This window comes from Notolepis coatsorum (genome assembly GCF_963971535.1).
Source record: "Notolepis coatsorum genome assembly, chromosome: 9".
In the NCBI taxonomy this organism is placed as follows: Eukaryota; Metazoa; Chordata; class Actinopteri; order Aulopiformes; family Paralepididae; genus Notolepis; species Notolepis coatsorum.
The window spans coordinates 12,309,891-12,327,963 of NC_140173.1; the positions used below are offsets into that span (position 1 = coordinate 12,309,891).

Here is an 18,073-nt window from a genome sequence, read left to right on the forward strand (position 1 = left end):
GCGTCTGAACACGTCAGGAGAGCGTCTGAACACGCCAGGAGAGCGTCTGAACACGCCAGGAGAGCGTCTGAACACGTCAGGAGAGCGTCTGAACACGTCAGGAGAGCGTCTGAACACGTCAGGAGAGCGTCTGAACACGTCAGGAGAGCGTCTGAACACGCCAGGAGAGCGTCTGAACACGTCAGGAGAGCGTCTGAACACGTCAGGAGAGCGTCTGAACACGTCAGGAGAGCGTCTGAACACAGGAGAGCGTCTGAACACGTCAGGAGAGCGTCTGAACACGTCAGGAGAGCGTCTGAACACGGGAGAGCGTCTGAACACGTCAGGAGAGCGTCTGAACATGTCAGGAGAGCGTCTGAACACAGGAGAGCGTCTGAACACGTCAGGAGAGCGTCTGAACATGTCAGGAGAGCGTCTGAACACGGGAGAGCGTCTGAACACGTCAGGAGAGCGTCTGAACACGTCAGGAGAGCGTCTGAACACGTCAGGAGAGCGTCTGAACACGTCAGGAGAGCGTCTGAACACGTCAGGAGAGCGTCTGAACACGTCAGGAGAGCGTCTGAACACAGGAGAGCGTCTGAACACGTCAGGAGAGCGTCTGAACACGTCAGGAGAGCGTCTGCTTCTGTGTAGCTGCTGCCTTATCAAAGACGGCAGTTTATCTGGGAGAATTAAGAACAACATATTTTTAAAAATAAATACTTTTTTTTTTTTAACAGATTTTGTCGCCGTAATCCTGGACAGCTTGATGAAAACACAGAAAGCATGTTTCTGTAACCGTGGGCAGTAGTACTTCTCACGACAGTCGAATGGTTTGTAAATATTAATCCAGATTATCCCTGGTTAACCTTCCAATCGTTTTTATTTGATTTAATTCATTCATGTGTTTATTAATTGAACTATTTATTTACTTATTTACGTATCTATGTGTTTATCTATTTATCAATTAATTAATGTATTTATTTATTTGAAATAACATTTTGAATCCTTAGACATTTAAAAGCAGGGGGGGTGGTATTTGTCCTTCCAACTATCTTTATTTTTTTTTATCCACTTTTTCTCCTCCTATTTTTCTGTATTTTCCTCCCATCCCAATTTAGTCTTTATGCCAATTCCCCCCTCCCCTTCCTGGTCGTTGTGCGCATGTGCCCCCCACTGGTCAGTCTAAGGAGCCCTGAAGTCTATCACATGCTTCCTCCGATACATAGGAGACAGCCAGCTGCCTCTTTTCACCTGCCAGCGAGGACTCTCATTGGTGAAGTGTAACGCGTGGGAGGTCACACTATACCTTCACCATTTCCCTTCCTCGCTGTGCAGGCGCCCTGACCGACCTGTAGGAGTCGCTGTTTTACAACGACCAGATTACCACCCACCAGCTTCCCTCCCGCTGACTCTGCCAATTGTGCCAGTATGACGACCGGCCAAGCCGGAGGCACCGCTGACAGCCGGATTCGATACCAGTGTCTCTGCGGTGGTAGACAGGCGCTTAGTCCGCTGTGCTACCCGGCCGCTCCTTCCAACTATCTTAAAAACAAGAACATATCCATTTCATGCAACTGTAAGTGATTTTAGGCACATTTATGTATCTATATTATGGCATTTCCATTTGATTTGATTCCATAGTAAAAAGAAACAGAGACATAACAGCAGTATTGTGACCAACCTTGTGTAAGTATACCTCCTGCAGTATTACAATAATGAAGTTATTGTTGCCACCCTGGTACATAGCCATTTAAAGTGTTATTTTATTTTGTTATGGTTAACTCCTCTTGGAGGCATGCCTTTGACATAACGTTACTTGTACAGAAACTTGCACAGCAACTGGCTTCGATCACGTGAGAAGAATCCATCTCGTCAGGCTTCAAGTTATGCGCTCGTGCCCAAACTACAGTGGTCCGAACCAATCAGTGTGCTTTGAGAAACTACTGTCAGAAATGGGCGTGGTTTTAGGTGTGACAACAGCGAGAAGACGGCAAGTTATGAAAGTTACAAACAGTTTCAAAGGACGACTTCCCAGATGGTTCTGTCTTAACAGACTATCTGGCGGGTCAGGTTGGAACATTTCTCCCCTAGAGAGGGAGAACTTCTCTGTACTTCCCTGAAATCTGAGTTGTGTGTGATGTCACTAATAGGTCAAACCTATCATATCGTCCGATATGTGGTCACATGACACATTTATCTTCAGCAGACACAGGAAGCTGAGTAGATGTTGATTGACATGTCTTTAAAGAATATTAAGCTGCCAACTTGGAATTCCTGATAAATATCAATGGGTGCCTGTTGCCAATTTGCACATTAGATCCTTGCATCTCAATGAGGGTAAAGGTGCAGAGATGCTGCTAAGATATTTTCTGTAGTTTATTGAACAATTCGGTGGAAAAAACTATTTATATACAAGTTGTTATTCAACGATTTGTAATGGTTTAAAATACAATTGCATTGTTTTCTACTGTAGCAATGTGGGGTTGTACCAACACTGACTAGGTGTGAAATTCTCATTCAGGCGCATTCCTCCAGTTCAGCTGTGACAAGATCCTCCCCCACTGAACCAAGCCATTCTGAATTTAGAGGATCTGTGACGTGTAAGCAGTGGTGCAGTGGTGGTCCCACGCTGACCCAGCAGTTTTCTGAGCAGAAGTACGTGCACGGATGTGCATGCGCGTGCACACAAAAATGCGTTCACAACTTTCACTCGACTCGTCACGCTGTGCGCTAAGTACCCGGCACTTATCTATCACCTAGTCTTTGCATAATAATAGGATACCAATAGCATAACAAAGAACGAGAAGCGCAAAACCAAAATACAAGCCCTGTACCAATTGGTGGGGGTTTGCTTGAGCTGTGGAACCAAATGGTCCCGACTGGAAGGATGAGACATTTCGTTGTGCTTCAGAAGGAAACTGTCCTTCTGTAAACTGTAAGTTACATTGTTAATTTAGTTTGTATTTACTTTTCTAGTTTAAGTTAATTCAATTAAAGAAATTACATTACATTTAAAACATTGTTTGTTTTAATATAATTTCTTTATATATTGAAGGCTACATCCTGCTACCTTTTTCAGCTACTCTATTTCAAGGCAATATTTAAAAAAACTAAACTAAAACTAGTAATTTCCTATACAAACATGTTTCCTACTATTTATGCATAATAATCATCTGTTCTGTGCACACGTGAGGGAACATGTATGCGCATGCACGGGAGCGCGCGTGCACGTGGCATCATTTAAACAGCGTACAGGCAGTTCTGATATTACGACTGCACCCCTGCGTGTAAGAATTCTGATCTGCATACCTCAGCTCCTTCTGTGGTTGTAGCCACCGCCCACAATCAACAATTCGCTCAACAACGGAGCAAGTGGAAATAATGCAGAAGCGGTTTCCCTGTCAGACACTTCCTCAAAAGAGAGAGAGGGAGAGAGAGAGAGACAGACAGTCTCGGAGCAATCTCTCCCCCTGCTTTTACACACACTTGTGACTTGAGCCGTCACACATGCACACACGCGCGTTGCTCGCTGTGCTCTCGTCTCTCTGTCTATGCGGTACTCCTCTGTGTGTGTGTGTGTGTGTGTGTGTGTGTGTGTGTGTGTGTGTGTGTGTGTGTGTGTGCGTTTCCTATGGGAGTTGAAGCTGAGCCACTAGCTACACACACAGACAGAGAAGACAGCGCAGCTTCACTAGTAGAAAAGGGTGGGAGGGATTTGGGACTCGGGAATTTTATTGAAAAAAACCTTACAGATGTGTTCCATAGACTCACAGGAATTGTGTAAAATTGCCCAAATAGTGAAAGAAATAGCTAAATAGTTCTCCTTTAATTTCCCCAATGTTAAAACATAACCATGTCAGTGATGTCACAAAAACAACCTTACCCAAGTTTCCTGTAGCGAAAGCAGCAGAAAGAGAGGGAAAGAAATGAAGAGGTCATCGAATTATGAAAGAAGACTTAAATATACTGTGAACCGATACTAAAAGCAATATTAGGCGGTTGTGTGTGTATGTGTGTGTGTGTGCGAGGGTGCATGTGTGTGTGTGTGTGTGTGTGTGTGTGCTAAGGCTGAGCCCGAATGTTCGAACGTTCGTTCGTTATGTTAACATTCGAATTCTAAATCAAAATTCGAATTTTTTATTAAAAAGATTAAAAAAATTATGTTTCTTTTATGTGTCTATTCATTCTGTTTGAACCAATGTGGTTTTTCTTCACAGTTGCAGATAAAGATTAGGCTACACTAATATTATAGTATTAAAAAAAACTTTATATTCATTAAAGAAAGTTGATTTAATAAAAAAAGAGGCTCATTTAATCAGATTAATCACTTTATTCAAATTGAGGATTTAGTTTGAGGATATTTATATAAAAAAATAAATAAATAAAAAAGTTTAAAACTTTGAGTGTGTGTGTGTGTGTGTGTGTGCGTGTGTGCGTGTGTGTGTGTGTGAGGGTGCGTGTGTGTATGTGCGTGTGTGTGTGTGTGTGTGTGTGTGAGGGTGCAAGTGTGTGTGTGTGTGTGTGTGTGTGTGTGTGTGTGTGAGTGAGTGTGTTTGAGTGTTTGTGTGTGTGTGTGTGAGAGTGTGTGTGTGTGTGTCCCACCTCTTCTGAGCGTGCCCATTGGCCCGCTGGTCACACGGCAGCTCGATGACGAGCACGCAGGACTGAGCGTGCTCGAAGCCCTCCTTGTTGTTGGGGGTCTTAGGGGAACACTGGGTGTCCAGCATGAACACCTGCAGGGGGGGAGCAGACGCAGCTCAGTGTGACGGCGTTCACCTTCATCTGAGCCACCGACTGACCCGAGCGGCCTCAAGGAGGTCCTCGCAGACGTCTCCAGCTCCTCCTCGAGTCAAGTTCAAGTTCCTTTTATTGCCACACGGCCAGGCCAGGCCGGTGGTAGCTGCGACAATACACCACATAGAAGACACAACGGAACTAGGGATGCTCGATATTGGCTTTTTTACCGATACCGATATACCGATATTGTCCAACTCTTAATTTCCGATACCGATATCAACCGATATCACATTTTAATGCCGATATCGGCCGATAATATCGGTAGGCCGATAATATCGGACATCCCTAAACGGAACAGTACAGTACAGAAATACACCATCTAAAAAAAATACACGACAGAACAGTACAGTATGAAAAAATACAAACATCAGGTGCAACCCGCATTTCATTGTATACTTGTATGCCGTGACAAATAAAACTCTTGACTTGACTTGAACGTAACAAAAAACCAGAGAACATAACAAGCATGGGGTGAAGATTAGGAGGAGTCGAGCAGCTGTATGGCCTCGGGGAAGAAACGGTGGTTGGACCTCACAGTTGGACTGCCCAGTGACCTGAACCTCCTGCCAGAGGGGAGGCGTTGGGAGAGGTGGTGAGCTGGGTGCAGAGGGTCACTGATGATTTTGTTTGCGCGTGTGATGGTCAGCTGTTCCCACACGCTTGGAGGGCGCCGCCGCCATCACACCCGTGCCAAAGAAACCAGCCCCATCCCGTCTCAAAGACTCTCGCCCAGTGGCACTCACATCGACCATCACAACGTGTTTTGAGAGGCTAAGTCATGCGTCACATTGAATGGATCCATCCCTCCCACCCACCCACCCTGGACCCCTTTCAGTTTGCACGTCATGCCAACCGGTCCACTGGTGACACAGTCTCCTCTGCCGTCGACTCGGCCGTCACATCTGGACACCAAAGGCTCCGACTGTATGTGAGAACGCTGTTCGTAAGACTTCAGTTCAGTGTTTTCAACACCGGCGTCGTTCCTCAGCAGCTGATAACTACTGTGAGCTGGACCTTTTGGGCCTGAACACCTCAATCTGTAATTGGATACTGGACAACACCCCCGTCTGACCCCACCCACCTCCCCTCTCAGAGCTCCACCTCCCCTCTCCCCACCAGTCTCAGAGCTCCACCTCCCCTCCCCTCTCAGAGCTCCACCTCCCCTCTCAGAGCTCCACCTCCCCTCTCCTCACCAGTCTCAGAGCTCCACCTCCCCTCTCAGAGCTCCACCTCCCCTCTCAGAGCTCCACCTCCCCTCTCCTCACCAGTCTCAGAGCTCCACCTCCCCTCTCAGAGCTCCACCTCCCCTCTCCTCACCAGTCTCAGAGCTCCACCTCCCCTCCCCTCTCAGAGCTCCACCTCCCCTCCCCTCTCAGAGCTCCACCTCCCCTCTCAGAGCTCCACCTCCCCTCTCCTCACCAGTCTCAGAGCTCCACCTCCCCTCTCAGAGCTCCACCTCCCCTCTCAGAGCTCCACCTCCCCTCTCCTCACCAGTCTCAGAGCTCCACCTCCCCTCCCCTCTCAGAGCTCCACCTCCCCTCTCCCCACCAGTCTCAGAGCTCCACCTCCCCTCCCCTCTCAGAGCTCCACCTCCCCTCTCCCCACCAGTCTCAGAGCTCCACCTCCCCTCCCCTCTCAGAGCTCCACCTCCCCTCTCCTCACCAGTCTCAGAGCTCCACCTCCCCTCCCCTCTCAGAGCTCCACCTCCCCTCTCCCCACCAGTCTCAGAGCTCCACCTCCCCTCTCCCCACCAGTCTCAGAGCTCCACCTCCCCTCTCCCCACCAGTCTCAGAGCTCCACCTCCCCTCTCAGAGCTCCACCTCCCCTCTCAGAGCTCCACCTCCCCTCTCCCCTCCAGTCTCAGAGCTCCACCTCCCCTCTCCCCACCAGCCTCAGAGCTCCACCTCCCCTCTCAGAGCTCCACCTCCCCTCTCAGAGCTCCACCTCCCCTCTCCCCACCAGTCTCAGAGCTCCACCTCCCCTCTCCACCTCCCCTCTCAGAGCTCCACCTCCCCTCTCCCCACCAGTCTCAGAGCTCCACCTCCCCTCTCAGAGCTCCACCTCCCCTCTCAGAGCTCCACCTCCCCTCTCAGAGCTCCACCTCCCCTCTCCCCTCCAGTCTCAGAGCTCCACCTCCCCTCTCCCCACCAGCCTCAGAGCTCCACCTCCCCTCTCCTCACCAGCCTCAGAGCTCCACCTCCCCTCTCCCCACCAGTCTCAGAGCTCCACCTCCCCTCTCAGAGCTCCACCTCCCCTCTCAGAGCTCCACCTCCCCTCTCCCCACCAGTCTCAGAGCTCCACCTCCCCTCTCAGAGCTCCACCTCCCCTCTCAGAGCTCCACCTCCCCTCTCAGAGCTCCACCTCCCCTCTCAGAGCTCCACCTCCCCTCTCCCCACCAGTCTCAGAGCTCCACCTCCCCTCTCCCCACCAGTCTCAGAGCTCCACCTCCCCTCTCCACCTCCCCTCTCAGAGCTCCACCTCCCCTCTCCCCACCAGTCTCAGAGCTCCACCTCCCCTCTCCCCACCAGTCTCAGAGCTCCACCTCCCCTCTCCACCTCCCCTCTCAGAGCTCCACCTCCCCTCTCCCCACCAGTCTCAGAGCTCCACCTCCCCTCTCCCCACCAGTCTCAGAGCTCCACCTCCCCTCTCCCCACCAGCCTCAGAGCTCCACCCACCCCCCCCCTCACCCACCAGGCGGTCAGGATGCTGAACTCTCTCCCAACCGCATAATCCGCCATCATGCTCATTTAATCAATCGTGACGTTTATCTGTTGTCATAAACGAGTGCCTCTTCGTGTTCCTATTCCATCTGCCTGTAGTCTAGTCAGCACCCTCTCAGCTAGGGATGTCCGATATTATCGGCCGATATTGGCATTAAAATGTAATATCGGAAAATATTGGTTTCGGTAAAAAAAAAAAAAAAAATTACATTTATTTAACCTTTATTTACCCAGGCAAGCAAGTAAGAACACATTCTTATTTTATTTATTGTCAAAAAGTATGCATAATGTTGTGTTAATTCCACAACAAGAGATATGTAATGTTAATTACCTGAAATGTTTCCGTTTTTGGGGGGGAAACCCTGCATATATCGGTATCGGTTGATATCGGTATCGGAAATTAAGAGTTGGACAATATCGGTATATATCGGATATCGGTAAAAAAGCCAATATCGAACATCTCTAGTTCCGAGCCCTAGAAGATCCATAACCCTGGACTTACAGTACTGGTAGAGTCTCAGAAAAGCATTTTTATATCTATTTGAAATAGACTTTATTAAAGAAGTAATTTGACCAGAAGGAGAGTGTTGACCCGACCTGCTGGGCCATGGCCTTGATCCTCCAGTACTCAGCCTCCGCAGAGGGGGAGTGGGACGGGGCCGCCACCTTCACCTCACAGGCGTCCCCGGAGAAACTGTCCGAGCCACTCCGGAAACACGCTAGGAGGTTCTACAGGGGGGGGGGGGGTCGAGAGAGGGGGGAGAGAGGGAGGGAGAGAGAGAGAGAGAGGAGAGAGAGAGACAGAGAGGAGAGAGAGAGGAGAGAGAGAGACAGAGAGAGGAGAGTGAGAGAGAGAGAGTGAGAGAGAGAGAGAGAGACAGAGAGAGAGAGAGAGAGGAGAGAGAGAGAGAGTGAGAGAGAGGAGTGAAAGAGGAGAGTGAGAGAGGAGAGTGAGAGGAGAGAGAGAGAGTTGATCAGTTGATGCACATGATAACAGGAGGAATTGAAAAAAAAACGATAATAAAATGCAGGCCGTTATCCGCGACTGGCGGATTGACTCTCCACACCTAAAGCAGGTCGAGTCTCATAGCATCCAAAGCTCCAGATGTGAGCCATTCTGTTAATTATATTTCATGTAAAGGTCGACACATGAAACATAGACCTGGTTTCTTTTTGTCTTTTCATGAGCAACTGAATATACAACAAATCTCTTCCTTGCAGAAGGTGTCTGAACGGTTTCCAATTGACCTGTCTCAAAACCCTGCCCCTTTTCTTGATCCTCCAATCACAACTGTCGCTTACCTCGGACAAACCAAGTTTGTCCGAGGTAAGCGACAGTTGTGATTGGAGGATCAAGAAAAGAGGGCGGGGTTTGAGACAGGTCCATTGCTTTATGTTTTCTTGCTCCTACCCTCCAAGCCAGGAGACCTGCCACACCTACTGCAAAGTAGTATAGTATCATACACACACACACACACACACACACACACACACACACACACACACACACACACACACACACACACACACACACACACACACACACACACACACACACACACACACACACACACACACACACACACACACACACACACACACACACACACACACACACACACACACACACATACATACATACATACATACATACATACATACATATGATACATACATACATACATACATACATACATACATACATACATACATACACGCATACACACACACACGCATACACACATACATACATACATACATACATACATACATACATACATACATACACACATACACACATACACACATACACACGCATACATACATACATACATACATACATACATATGATACATACATACATACACACACACACACACACACACACACACACACACACATACACATACACATACACATACACATACATACACATACATACATACATACATACATACATACATACATACATACATACATACATACATACATACATACTAGGGATGTCCGATATTATCGGCCGACCGATATTATCGGCCGATATCGGCAGTAAAATGTGATATCGGAAAATATCGGTATCGGTAAAAAAATAAATAAAAACAATAACAATATTGCATCCAGTGAAATGATTAGTTACCTGAAATTGAAGTTTTTTGGGGGGGAAACCCTGCATATATCGGTATCGGTTGATATCGGTATCGGAAATTAAGAGTTGGACAATATCGGAATATCGGTATCGGTAAAAAAGCCAATATCGAGCATCCCTAATACATACATACATACATACATACATACATACATACATACATCAGACCTGAATACATGGCAGATTAAAACAGATCGTGCATATAAAGCCAACCATAGGACATCTGTTGATGTTGTATGTCTGAAAGTATGAGCTACGTGTTAAAAGGTAGATGTACTGTATCACCACTAGTCCTGCAGAAACCACACATTTAAAATAGGAATTGGAAAAAAGAAAGGCAACCTTTCAAAAATGCACACCACCACCGACTGTGGGACACAAGCTAACCCACGGTGATACAACAGACCCAGCCAGGTGTGGTACACAAGCTAACCCACGGTGATACAACAGTCCCAGCCAGGTGTGGGACACAAGCTAACCCACGGTGATACAACAGACCCAGCCAGGTGTGGTACACAAGCTAACCCACGGTGATACAACAGACCCAGCCAGGTGTGGTACACAAGCTAACCCACGGTGATACAACAGTCCCAGCCAGGTGTGGGACACAAGCTAACCCACGGTGATACAACAGACCCAGCCAGGTGTGGGACACAAGCTAACCCACGGTGATACAACAGACCCAGCCAGGTGTGGGACACAAGCTAACCCACGGTGATACAACAGACCCAGCCAGGTGTGGTACACAAGCTAACCCACGGTGATACAACAGTCCCAGCCAGGTGTGGGACACAAGCTAACCCACGGTGATACAACAGACCCAGCCAGGTGTGGTACACAAGCTAACCCACGGTGATACAACAGACCCAGCCAGGTGTGGTACACAAGCTAACCCACGGTGATACAACAGTCCCAGCCAGGTGTGGGACACAAGCTAACCCACGGTGATACAACAGACCCAGCCAGGTGTGGGACACAAGCTAACCCACGGTGATACAACAGACCCAGCCAGGTGTGGGACACAAGCTAACCCACGGTGATACAACAGACCCAGCCAGGTGTGGGACACAAGCTAACCCACGGTGATACAACAGACCCAGCCAGGCCTGGCCGGGTTATAAAAGACAACGGAGACGCTCACCGTGTGCCAGACGGGTCACAGCGCGGCTAAACCCCCGGCTAGTGGAGACACGGCATTTGTCTGAAAGCATATGCCATGCCGAATAATACTCTTTGCAATATGAAGCACATTAACACCCATATTATATAAGCACACTAGCACAGCCCTAGGTCATCCGCCAATATGCGTGAGGGCATTATAAAGCCATGTGTCTTTAGTCTGACATGCCATATTAAATATCATACCCGCACTGTCCAGAGCCCCGTCTAAAAACAGTTACTTACATCTTAAGTCACATATAATAATTAAGTGGAACGGAAATAATAATAAGGAACTATGAGGTAACAAAGCACAGGAATAAATTATGGAACTGATTTTCTTATATTAATTTAGTTGATTTATTTAGCACATTATTTAAAAATATACACGTGTAGCATGGTCTACAAAATAAACTACAAAACAGGAACAGAGACATAAGGCAGACACTATATTCACATTTCCACCCAAATAGACAAGAGTTTTCTATGGTTGTTCTATAGTCTACAAGCTGAATACTAATTTCCTACTTCATACACAGTAAATTTCGCAGAGTACATTTTACTCAAACCGAGTACATTTGACTCAAAACTGTAAAATTGTACTCAGTTTGAGTAAAATGTACTCAGTTGGAGTAAAATGTACTCAGTTTGAGTAAAATTTACTCTGCGAAATGTACTGTGTATTACCTCAGCAAAGTCGATTGTCGCTATGTTTACACAACTCCAGGGCACTGTTTGATGTTCTAGGTCACCCCTGTGCTTGTGGTGTGTGTGCATCCCCGTGCTGAACACGCCAGACACCATCTTCAGGGACCATCCATCAGGCAAGTCCATCAACTAGGTCAAAAGACTCCATTGGATACCTTTAACTTTTAGAATTAGAAGTAGGCAGGTAGAAGATAGGGAGTCAAATGTTCTTTACTGACAAGACATTAGGAAGTAGAAGCCATTCTGGAAGGACTCCCCTCTGAGACTTGAGGAACTGTCTTAATTTGTCCTGCAGCTAAACACACATGTAAGATGGGTGGGTGGGTGGGTGTGTGGGTGGGTGGGAGACAGACAGACAGACAGACAGACAGACAGACAGACAGACAGACAGACAGACAGACAGACAGACAGACAGACAGACAGTAGCTGTGAGGAGACAGTGTTAACCATGACACCACCGTGCCGCCCCTTGATCCGCCCCTTAATCCAACCATTATTATTGTTATTAACATATACTTTGTCATTAGTTCCTGGGTACTTAATCGTTATTACTGCGCCCCCTACAGTATTAGTGTTACCGTAGCTTTGATAGTTTCCCAATGAGAGAATATTACATAAGCTAATGTTGTCTGGCTGCCAACACATGTACTGTAATATCCGCAGTGTTGTGGACTTGGCGAAAAAGTTCCAGTAAATTAAAACTGGATTAGTGGAGTAAAAAGAAAAAAAAGGTCTTTCATGACCTCAACTCAAAGACCTTTTGATTCCTACCAGGCGCTGACTCTCTCTCTCTCTCTGTCTCTCTCTCACACACGCACATAGTGTATAAATCTCTCTCTCACACACACACACACATTAATGTGTGTGTAAAAGGCTGGTGCTCTAAGCTGTAAAGCAGATTATATGCAGTCAGTCAGATATCACAGGGTCCTTGGAACAGAAGGACACAAATGCACTGACAAGTGCCCATCATCCGCACACACACGCGCACACACACACACACGCACACACACACACGCACACACACACACACAAGTGAAAATCGAAAGATAAAATTATAAACGTCCGTCCCAGTGGTGGGATCTAGACACTACCTTGTTGGAGTGTTTGCTCAAATCAACTCATGGCCAAGATGAACAGTTTAGCATGACATGACAGTTTGCTTTCACTGTCTACAACTGCACTGAAATTATAGTTATTATCATATGATGCACCGATGTGAAAATTGTGGCCGATACCGATAACCGATATTAATATTGCTGTTCTGGCCAATACCGATATTTACCGATGTCGATATCTCTGTAAAGAAAACACTTTTTTATGATAATCAAATAAAGAGCTATTTTCCAAAACGCATTATTTTTTTTTTTTACTTTTGTAACTTATTTTCAGAAATGACAGATATTTTGAAACTATTTAAGGCCAAAACATGTAAAAAGAAAAAAGAATATATAAAAAAAAATTAGGGATGTCCGATATTATCGGCCTACAGATATTATCGGCCGATATCGGCATTAAAATGTCATATCGGAAAATATCGGTATTCAAATATTTTTTATATATATATTTTTTTTTACATTTCTATAACCTTTATTTACCCAGGCAAGCAAGTAAGAACAAATTCTGATTTTATTTATTGTCAAAAGTATGCATAATGTTGTGTTAATTCCACAACAAGATATATGTAATGTTAATTACCTGAAATTATTCATTTTTTTTGGGGGGGGAAACCCTGCATATATCGGTATCGGTTGATATCGGTTGATATCGGTATCGGAAATTAAGAGTTGGACAATATCGGTATATCGGTATCGGTAAAAAAGCCAATATCGAGCATCCCTAAAAAATATTTTTTTTATATATCGGCCCTATCTTGAAATCGGACCGATACCGATGTGTAAAAAAACAGCCATATCGGCCGATATTATATCGGCGGCCGATATATCGTGCATCACTAAAATCACAACTACCTACCTCATACTATAGTCAACCCATATAACTGTATGATAGCATGTACAATAGTGCTCTATATAGCGCACATTTATATTTATATTTACCATATATCTGTCTGAATAGATCTGCATATAATCCTTCTATATACCTACTAATACACCTGCATATACGGTATCACTGTACATATTAATACTACAACTCTGTACATACATCTGATTAGCAGTATTACTCAGTAGTACTCATTTATATATTTTATACCCAGTTTAATCTCCTGTACATTGTATATTACTGTTGCACTTTACTGTTACATGTGCACTCTGGTTAGACGCTGCTAACCTATTTTCCATGTACTGTACTTGTGCTTCATGATGACAATACATTAGAATTAGGGATGCTCGATATTGGCTTTTTTACCGATACCGATATACCGATATTGTCCAACTCTTAATTTCCGATACCGATATCAACCGATACCGATATATGCAGGGTTTCCCCCCCCAAAAAAATGGAATAATTTCAGGTAATTAACATTACATATCTCTTGTTGTGGAATTAACACAACATTATGCATACTTTTGACAATAAATAAAATCAGAATTTGTTCTTACTTGCTTGCCTGGGTAAATAAAGGTTATATAAAAAAAAATTTAAACAAAAAAAAATTGAAAACAGATACAGATATTTTCCGATATCACATTTTAATGCCGATATCGGCCGATAATATCGGTAGGCCGATAATATCGGACATCCCTAATTAGAATCTAATGTAATGTAATCTAATCTAAATAACCTCCAGCAGCAACATATCATTAGGTGACATGTGCCTCTGTGTCACATGCAATAAGGTTGTTGGGATAAGGTTGTATGACCGATGAGACGTTTAATTTGCAAGCTATAACTGGATTCAAACATCATACGAGAGCAATTATTCTGGAAGATTTAGACCCCTGCTAAATATGGGGTCAATCTTTGATTCATGGGGGCAGCTTTTCCCTTTGCCCCTGTACTGGGAGTCACCGTTATCCTTTAGGTGTTTGTAACTGAGGGGTACAATTCCCTGACTGTATTAAATAAGTATGGTATCATTAAACCACTACTGCGTTATGTACATTACTACTGGCCATACAGTACACAGGTATATGAGATGAACACACCCACAATAACACAGCTTCACAAGAAATACTGTTTAGAAGAATATTTATTAGCAGCACGAAGATTATCTTACATTACTTATCAAGATTGAGAGTTGCGCTTGTAAGGCGAAGAATGTGCATGAATAGGTCAAGAGCGTAAGTCCATGAGAATATTACGCAGGAGATAATTAATACCACCTGTATCATAAGAATTATATATGGTACACTAGTAGATCAGCTGGAGATACTAAAGGGGTCCCTCCGGTTGTAAGCCAGCAGGGGAGAGGATTTGTCGGTCGCAGAAAGTCTGGGTCAACGAGGAATAAGGAGACTCCAGGTACAGGAGACAGTGCAATAATCCCTTGATCCGTAGACGAACAACAGCTATTCTCCGGTATGCAGTGCCGCATGGAGGAAAGCTAGCCAGCCTCAGAGTACTAGAGGCGGGCTCGACGGTGCTCCTCACAGGGTAAATCCCACACAACAGTGGGTGTAGACGATTCTCCGCTCCAACAGCTACAGGACCAAAGCAAATATAATCCAGCCGAAAAGGGCTCTGTAGTCGTCGGGTAGGTTATCCAGTGTACATATCCACACGGTTCTCGTCTAGGGCTCCTCGGATGACGGCACCAGGTTAAGCCGCCCAGCCTGGATAAGCACACTAGCTCGGTACGATGAAACGTTGGTAATGCTGGTCACTGTAGAACGGTAGCCGCACGATACACTATACATAATAGACTATTACTTAATAATAGAATAGGTCGAACTCGACTATACAGCGTCAAACTCTGACACTTCAGCTATCAATTCGCACGCGGTCTCAAGGCTCTATTTCGGGGCAAAACGGGCCCACTTCACAGCACGTTGTATCGTGGTGTGAGGCTTCAACTTATTGGGGTAACTAACTGCTGTATCCACCTGCGACGTATTTATACGTAAGGTGAACAATCTAGTACCAGCCTTATTTCTGTCTCGTATTCTTGCGCAGAACCGGGCATGTCCAGACATGTCTTAGCGGTGACTTTGAACTAGACATTGGGGGGTATGGCAGTGGCGCCTAGGGGATCGCTTCCAATAGGAGAACGAATATTATGGTCTGTCCTGTACCAGGTAAAGGGATATTCCGTGTATATGTACAAAGAATATACAAGGGATATCAGACGATATACAAATACTATACAATATATCTCAAGTAATACATATATATATTCGGTTTAATCTGACCCTTTGTAACAGCCGCCTCCTAATTAGTCCGCACCTAATTAGATAAGCAGAGACAGATTAACCGCACTGTCCACTACTCAATGTCCGTTGTGAGGAGTCGGGCAATTCACAAAGTCAGTGGGTCATGGTCGTCATTAGGAGAGTCGGGGAGCCTTGGCAACTCTATCAGCCTCGCCACGGGTCGGGTGTATGTCCGCCCTTGGACGAGCACTTCTGCCGCTCTGACCTTTCCGTCGGCACCAGTGATCACTTTGCTTACGCGGCCGGCCGGCCACGCAGCTCGGGGTAGTGACTGGTCTATGATCACGACGACTGTGTCCACTTTTAAGTTGTCCCCGTCCTTGACCCACTTCTGACGGGCTGGAAGGGATGGTAGGGGGGTTAGGAGGAAGCGGGCCTGAGACTGCTTTGATCTGTGCTTGGCTGCGCCTCCACCTCCTCCGTCTGTTTCTCTTGTTTGCTCTGTACCCCGTCTGAGGAGGGGCCGGTTCCGGCCGCCCCATCAAGGAGTCGCTTGGGGTGCTGGGTTCGAGGTCAGCTACGTCTGGAGCGCAGCCGAGGGGGGTGGAGTTCCGAACTCCCTCTTGTGCCCACGATTCTCTCACAGGCCTCTCGCCTAATGTCAATAGCCTCTCAACGGGCTGTACGAGGGAGTGGCCGGTGTCGCCCGCCTTTGTGTGTAGGCAGCGTGTAGACGTGGGTTGACTGTCAAGTCCGTAGAGGGGGCCCTGGAGCGTCCACCCCAGTCGGGTCTGAACCGCGACTGGGCATCCTTTGGGTCCGATGTGGGCCGCCTCAATTGGGAGAATGAGGTCCGCGTGGTCGGAGCCGATGAGCAGGGTCGGTGTGGCGCCGTCGATAAGCGGTATAGGTAGTTGACGTAGGTGCACATACTTCGCCATCAGCTGTGGGATGGGGTAGGTGTACTGTGATAGGACTATGTCGTGGCTGGTGAAGACGTTGGTAATACTATACTGCTTCTCGGGCTGGTCCACCGCTGCTATCTTGAAGGAGACATTTTTACCCTTTATGGTCTTCTGGTCTCTTCTGATGGTACGTATTGTCATGGTACCTTTGGCACCCCGCAGGCCCAACTGGGCTGCGGCGGAAGCGAGGAGGAGAGTCTTTTCAGACCCATCGTCCAGGACGGCGTAAGTGTCCAGGACCTTGTCCTCGTAGCTCAGGAGCACTCTGACCACTTTGATGAGCACTCGGGGGGTCCCGCTATGCTGGTCTATATGGAGCACTCCTGTTGGTCGGTTGCCTTGGATCTTCTGGTGGGCCCTGCACAGTGCTGCACGGTAAGCGGCGCCCGCCTGGGCCGCCTCACGCCACTGTTCAACTTGGGCGGGGTTCAGTGTCTTATATTCGGCGCACTGTGCCAGCCAGTGTCCGCCGTCGCAGTAGGTACAGTAGGGGGCGGTCTGGTGGATCTTCGGTACTGGTGCCACCGCCTCGGCCTGGTACATTACCGCGACGGGCCCACTTTGTTGTCCTGGCGGACGCCTGTTGATGTCATGCAGGACCTCCAAGTGGGCGCCGCCGCACCTGCTGCACTTCTTCTTCAAACGACACTCAGCTGCCATATGGCGGTGGTCTTTGATCCACTGACTCACCTCGTCCGTGGTCAGCTTCCCGAAAGTGTCGCATTGATACAGCCGATGTTCCCCTTCACAGTACTGGCATTCAATCTTCCACTCCTCTTTCGTCGAGGGGGTGTTGTGGTTCTTGTGCTGCGGTACTGATTCGGCTTGGTGCATAACGGTCACCGACCGGCGGTTATCATTTGATCCCCGAGGTCCTGGTCTTGGGCTTGGTCCACTCCACACGAACGTGTCCAGTCGTAGGCTGCTGACCTCCCTGGCGAGGAACTAAGATAGGTCTAGGAGGGATGCCTCTGGGCCGTTGGGGTCGCGGTGGTCTCTTTGCCGCCTGAAGCGCTCTTGTCGGGCGGGAGGGAGCTTCTCTAATATCCTTTCTACATTAGAGTTAGCGTACAGTTCGTATATCCCTTTTTCCTTTTGGGGACCCCAGCATCCCTACCAGGGACTGTACCTTGATAGAGAGGTCATCTAATGCTCTGTTGTCTCTGGCTGGGGGGAGACGGTCGATGTCTCTTATCTCTTGTATCACGTAGTCCCATATGCGTCCATAACGTTGGTCGAGGGCTACTAGAGCCGCGGTGTATGGGGTACTTGAGTTGGAATATGCCAGCGCTATATTATGCGCTCTGGGCACCTTCAGGTGCTTGA

At 47.0% G+C, this 18,073-nt stretch overlaps 1 protein-coding gene across 1 annotated transcript in view; it reads right to left on the reverse strand.

The window, feature by feature from the left end:
• Positions 1–18,073, reverse strand: part of arfgef3 (ARFGEF family member 3) — a 182,814-nt gene that overhangs the window by 26,900 nt on the left and 137,841 nt on the right. Inside the window, 2 exon segments of the mRNA XM_084321258.1 lie at positions 4,585–4,715; positions 8,097–8,228. Of these exon segments, the coding sequence (XP_084177384.1) occupies positions 4,585–4,715; positions 8,097–8,228 (263 nt within the window).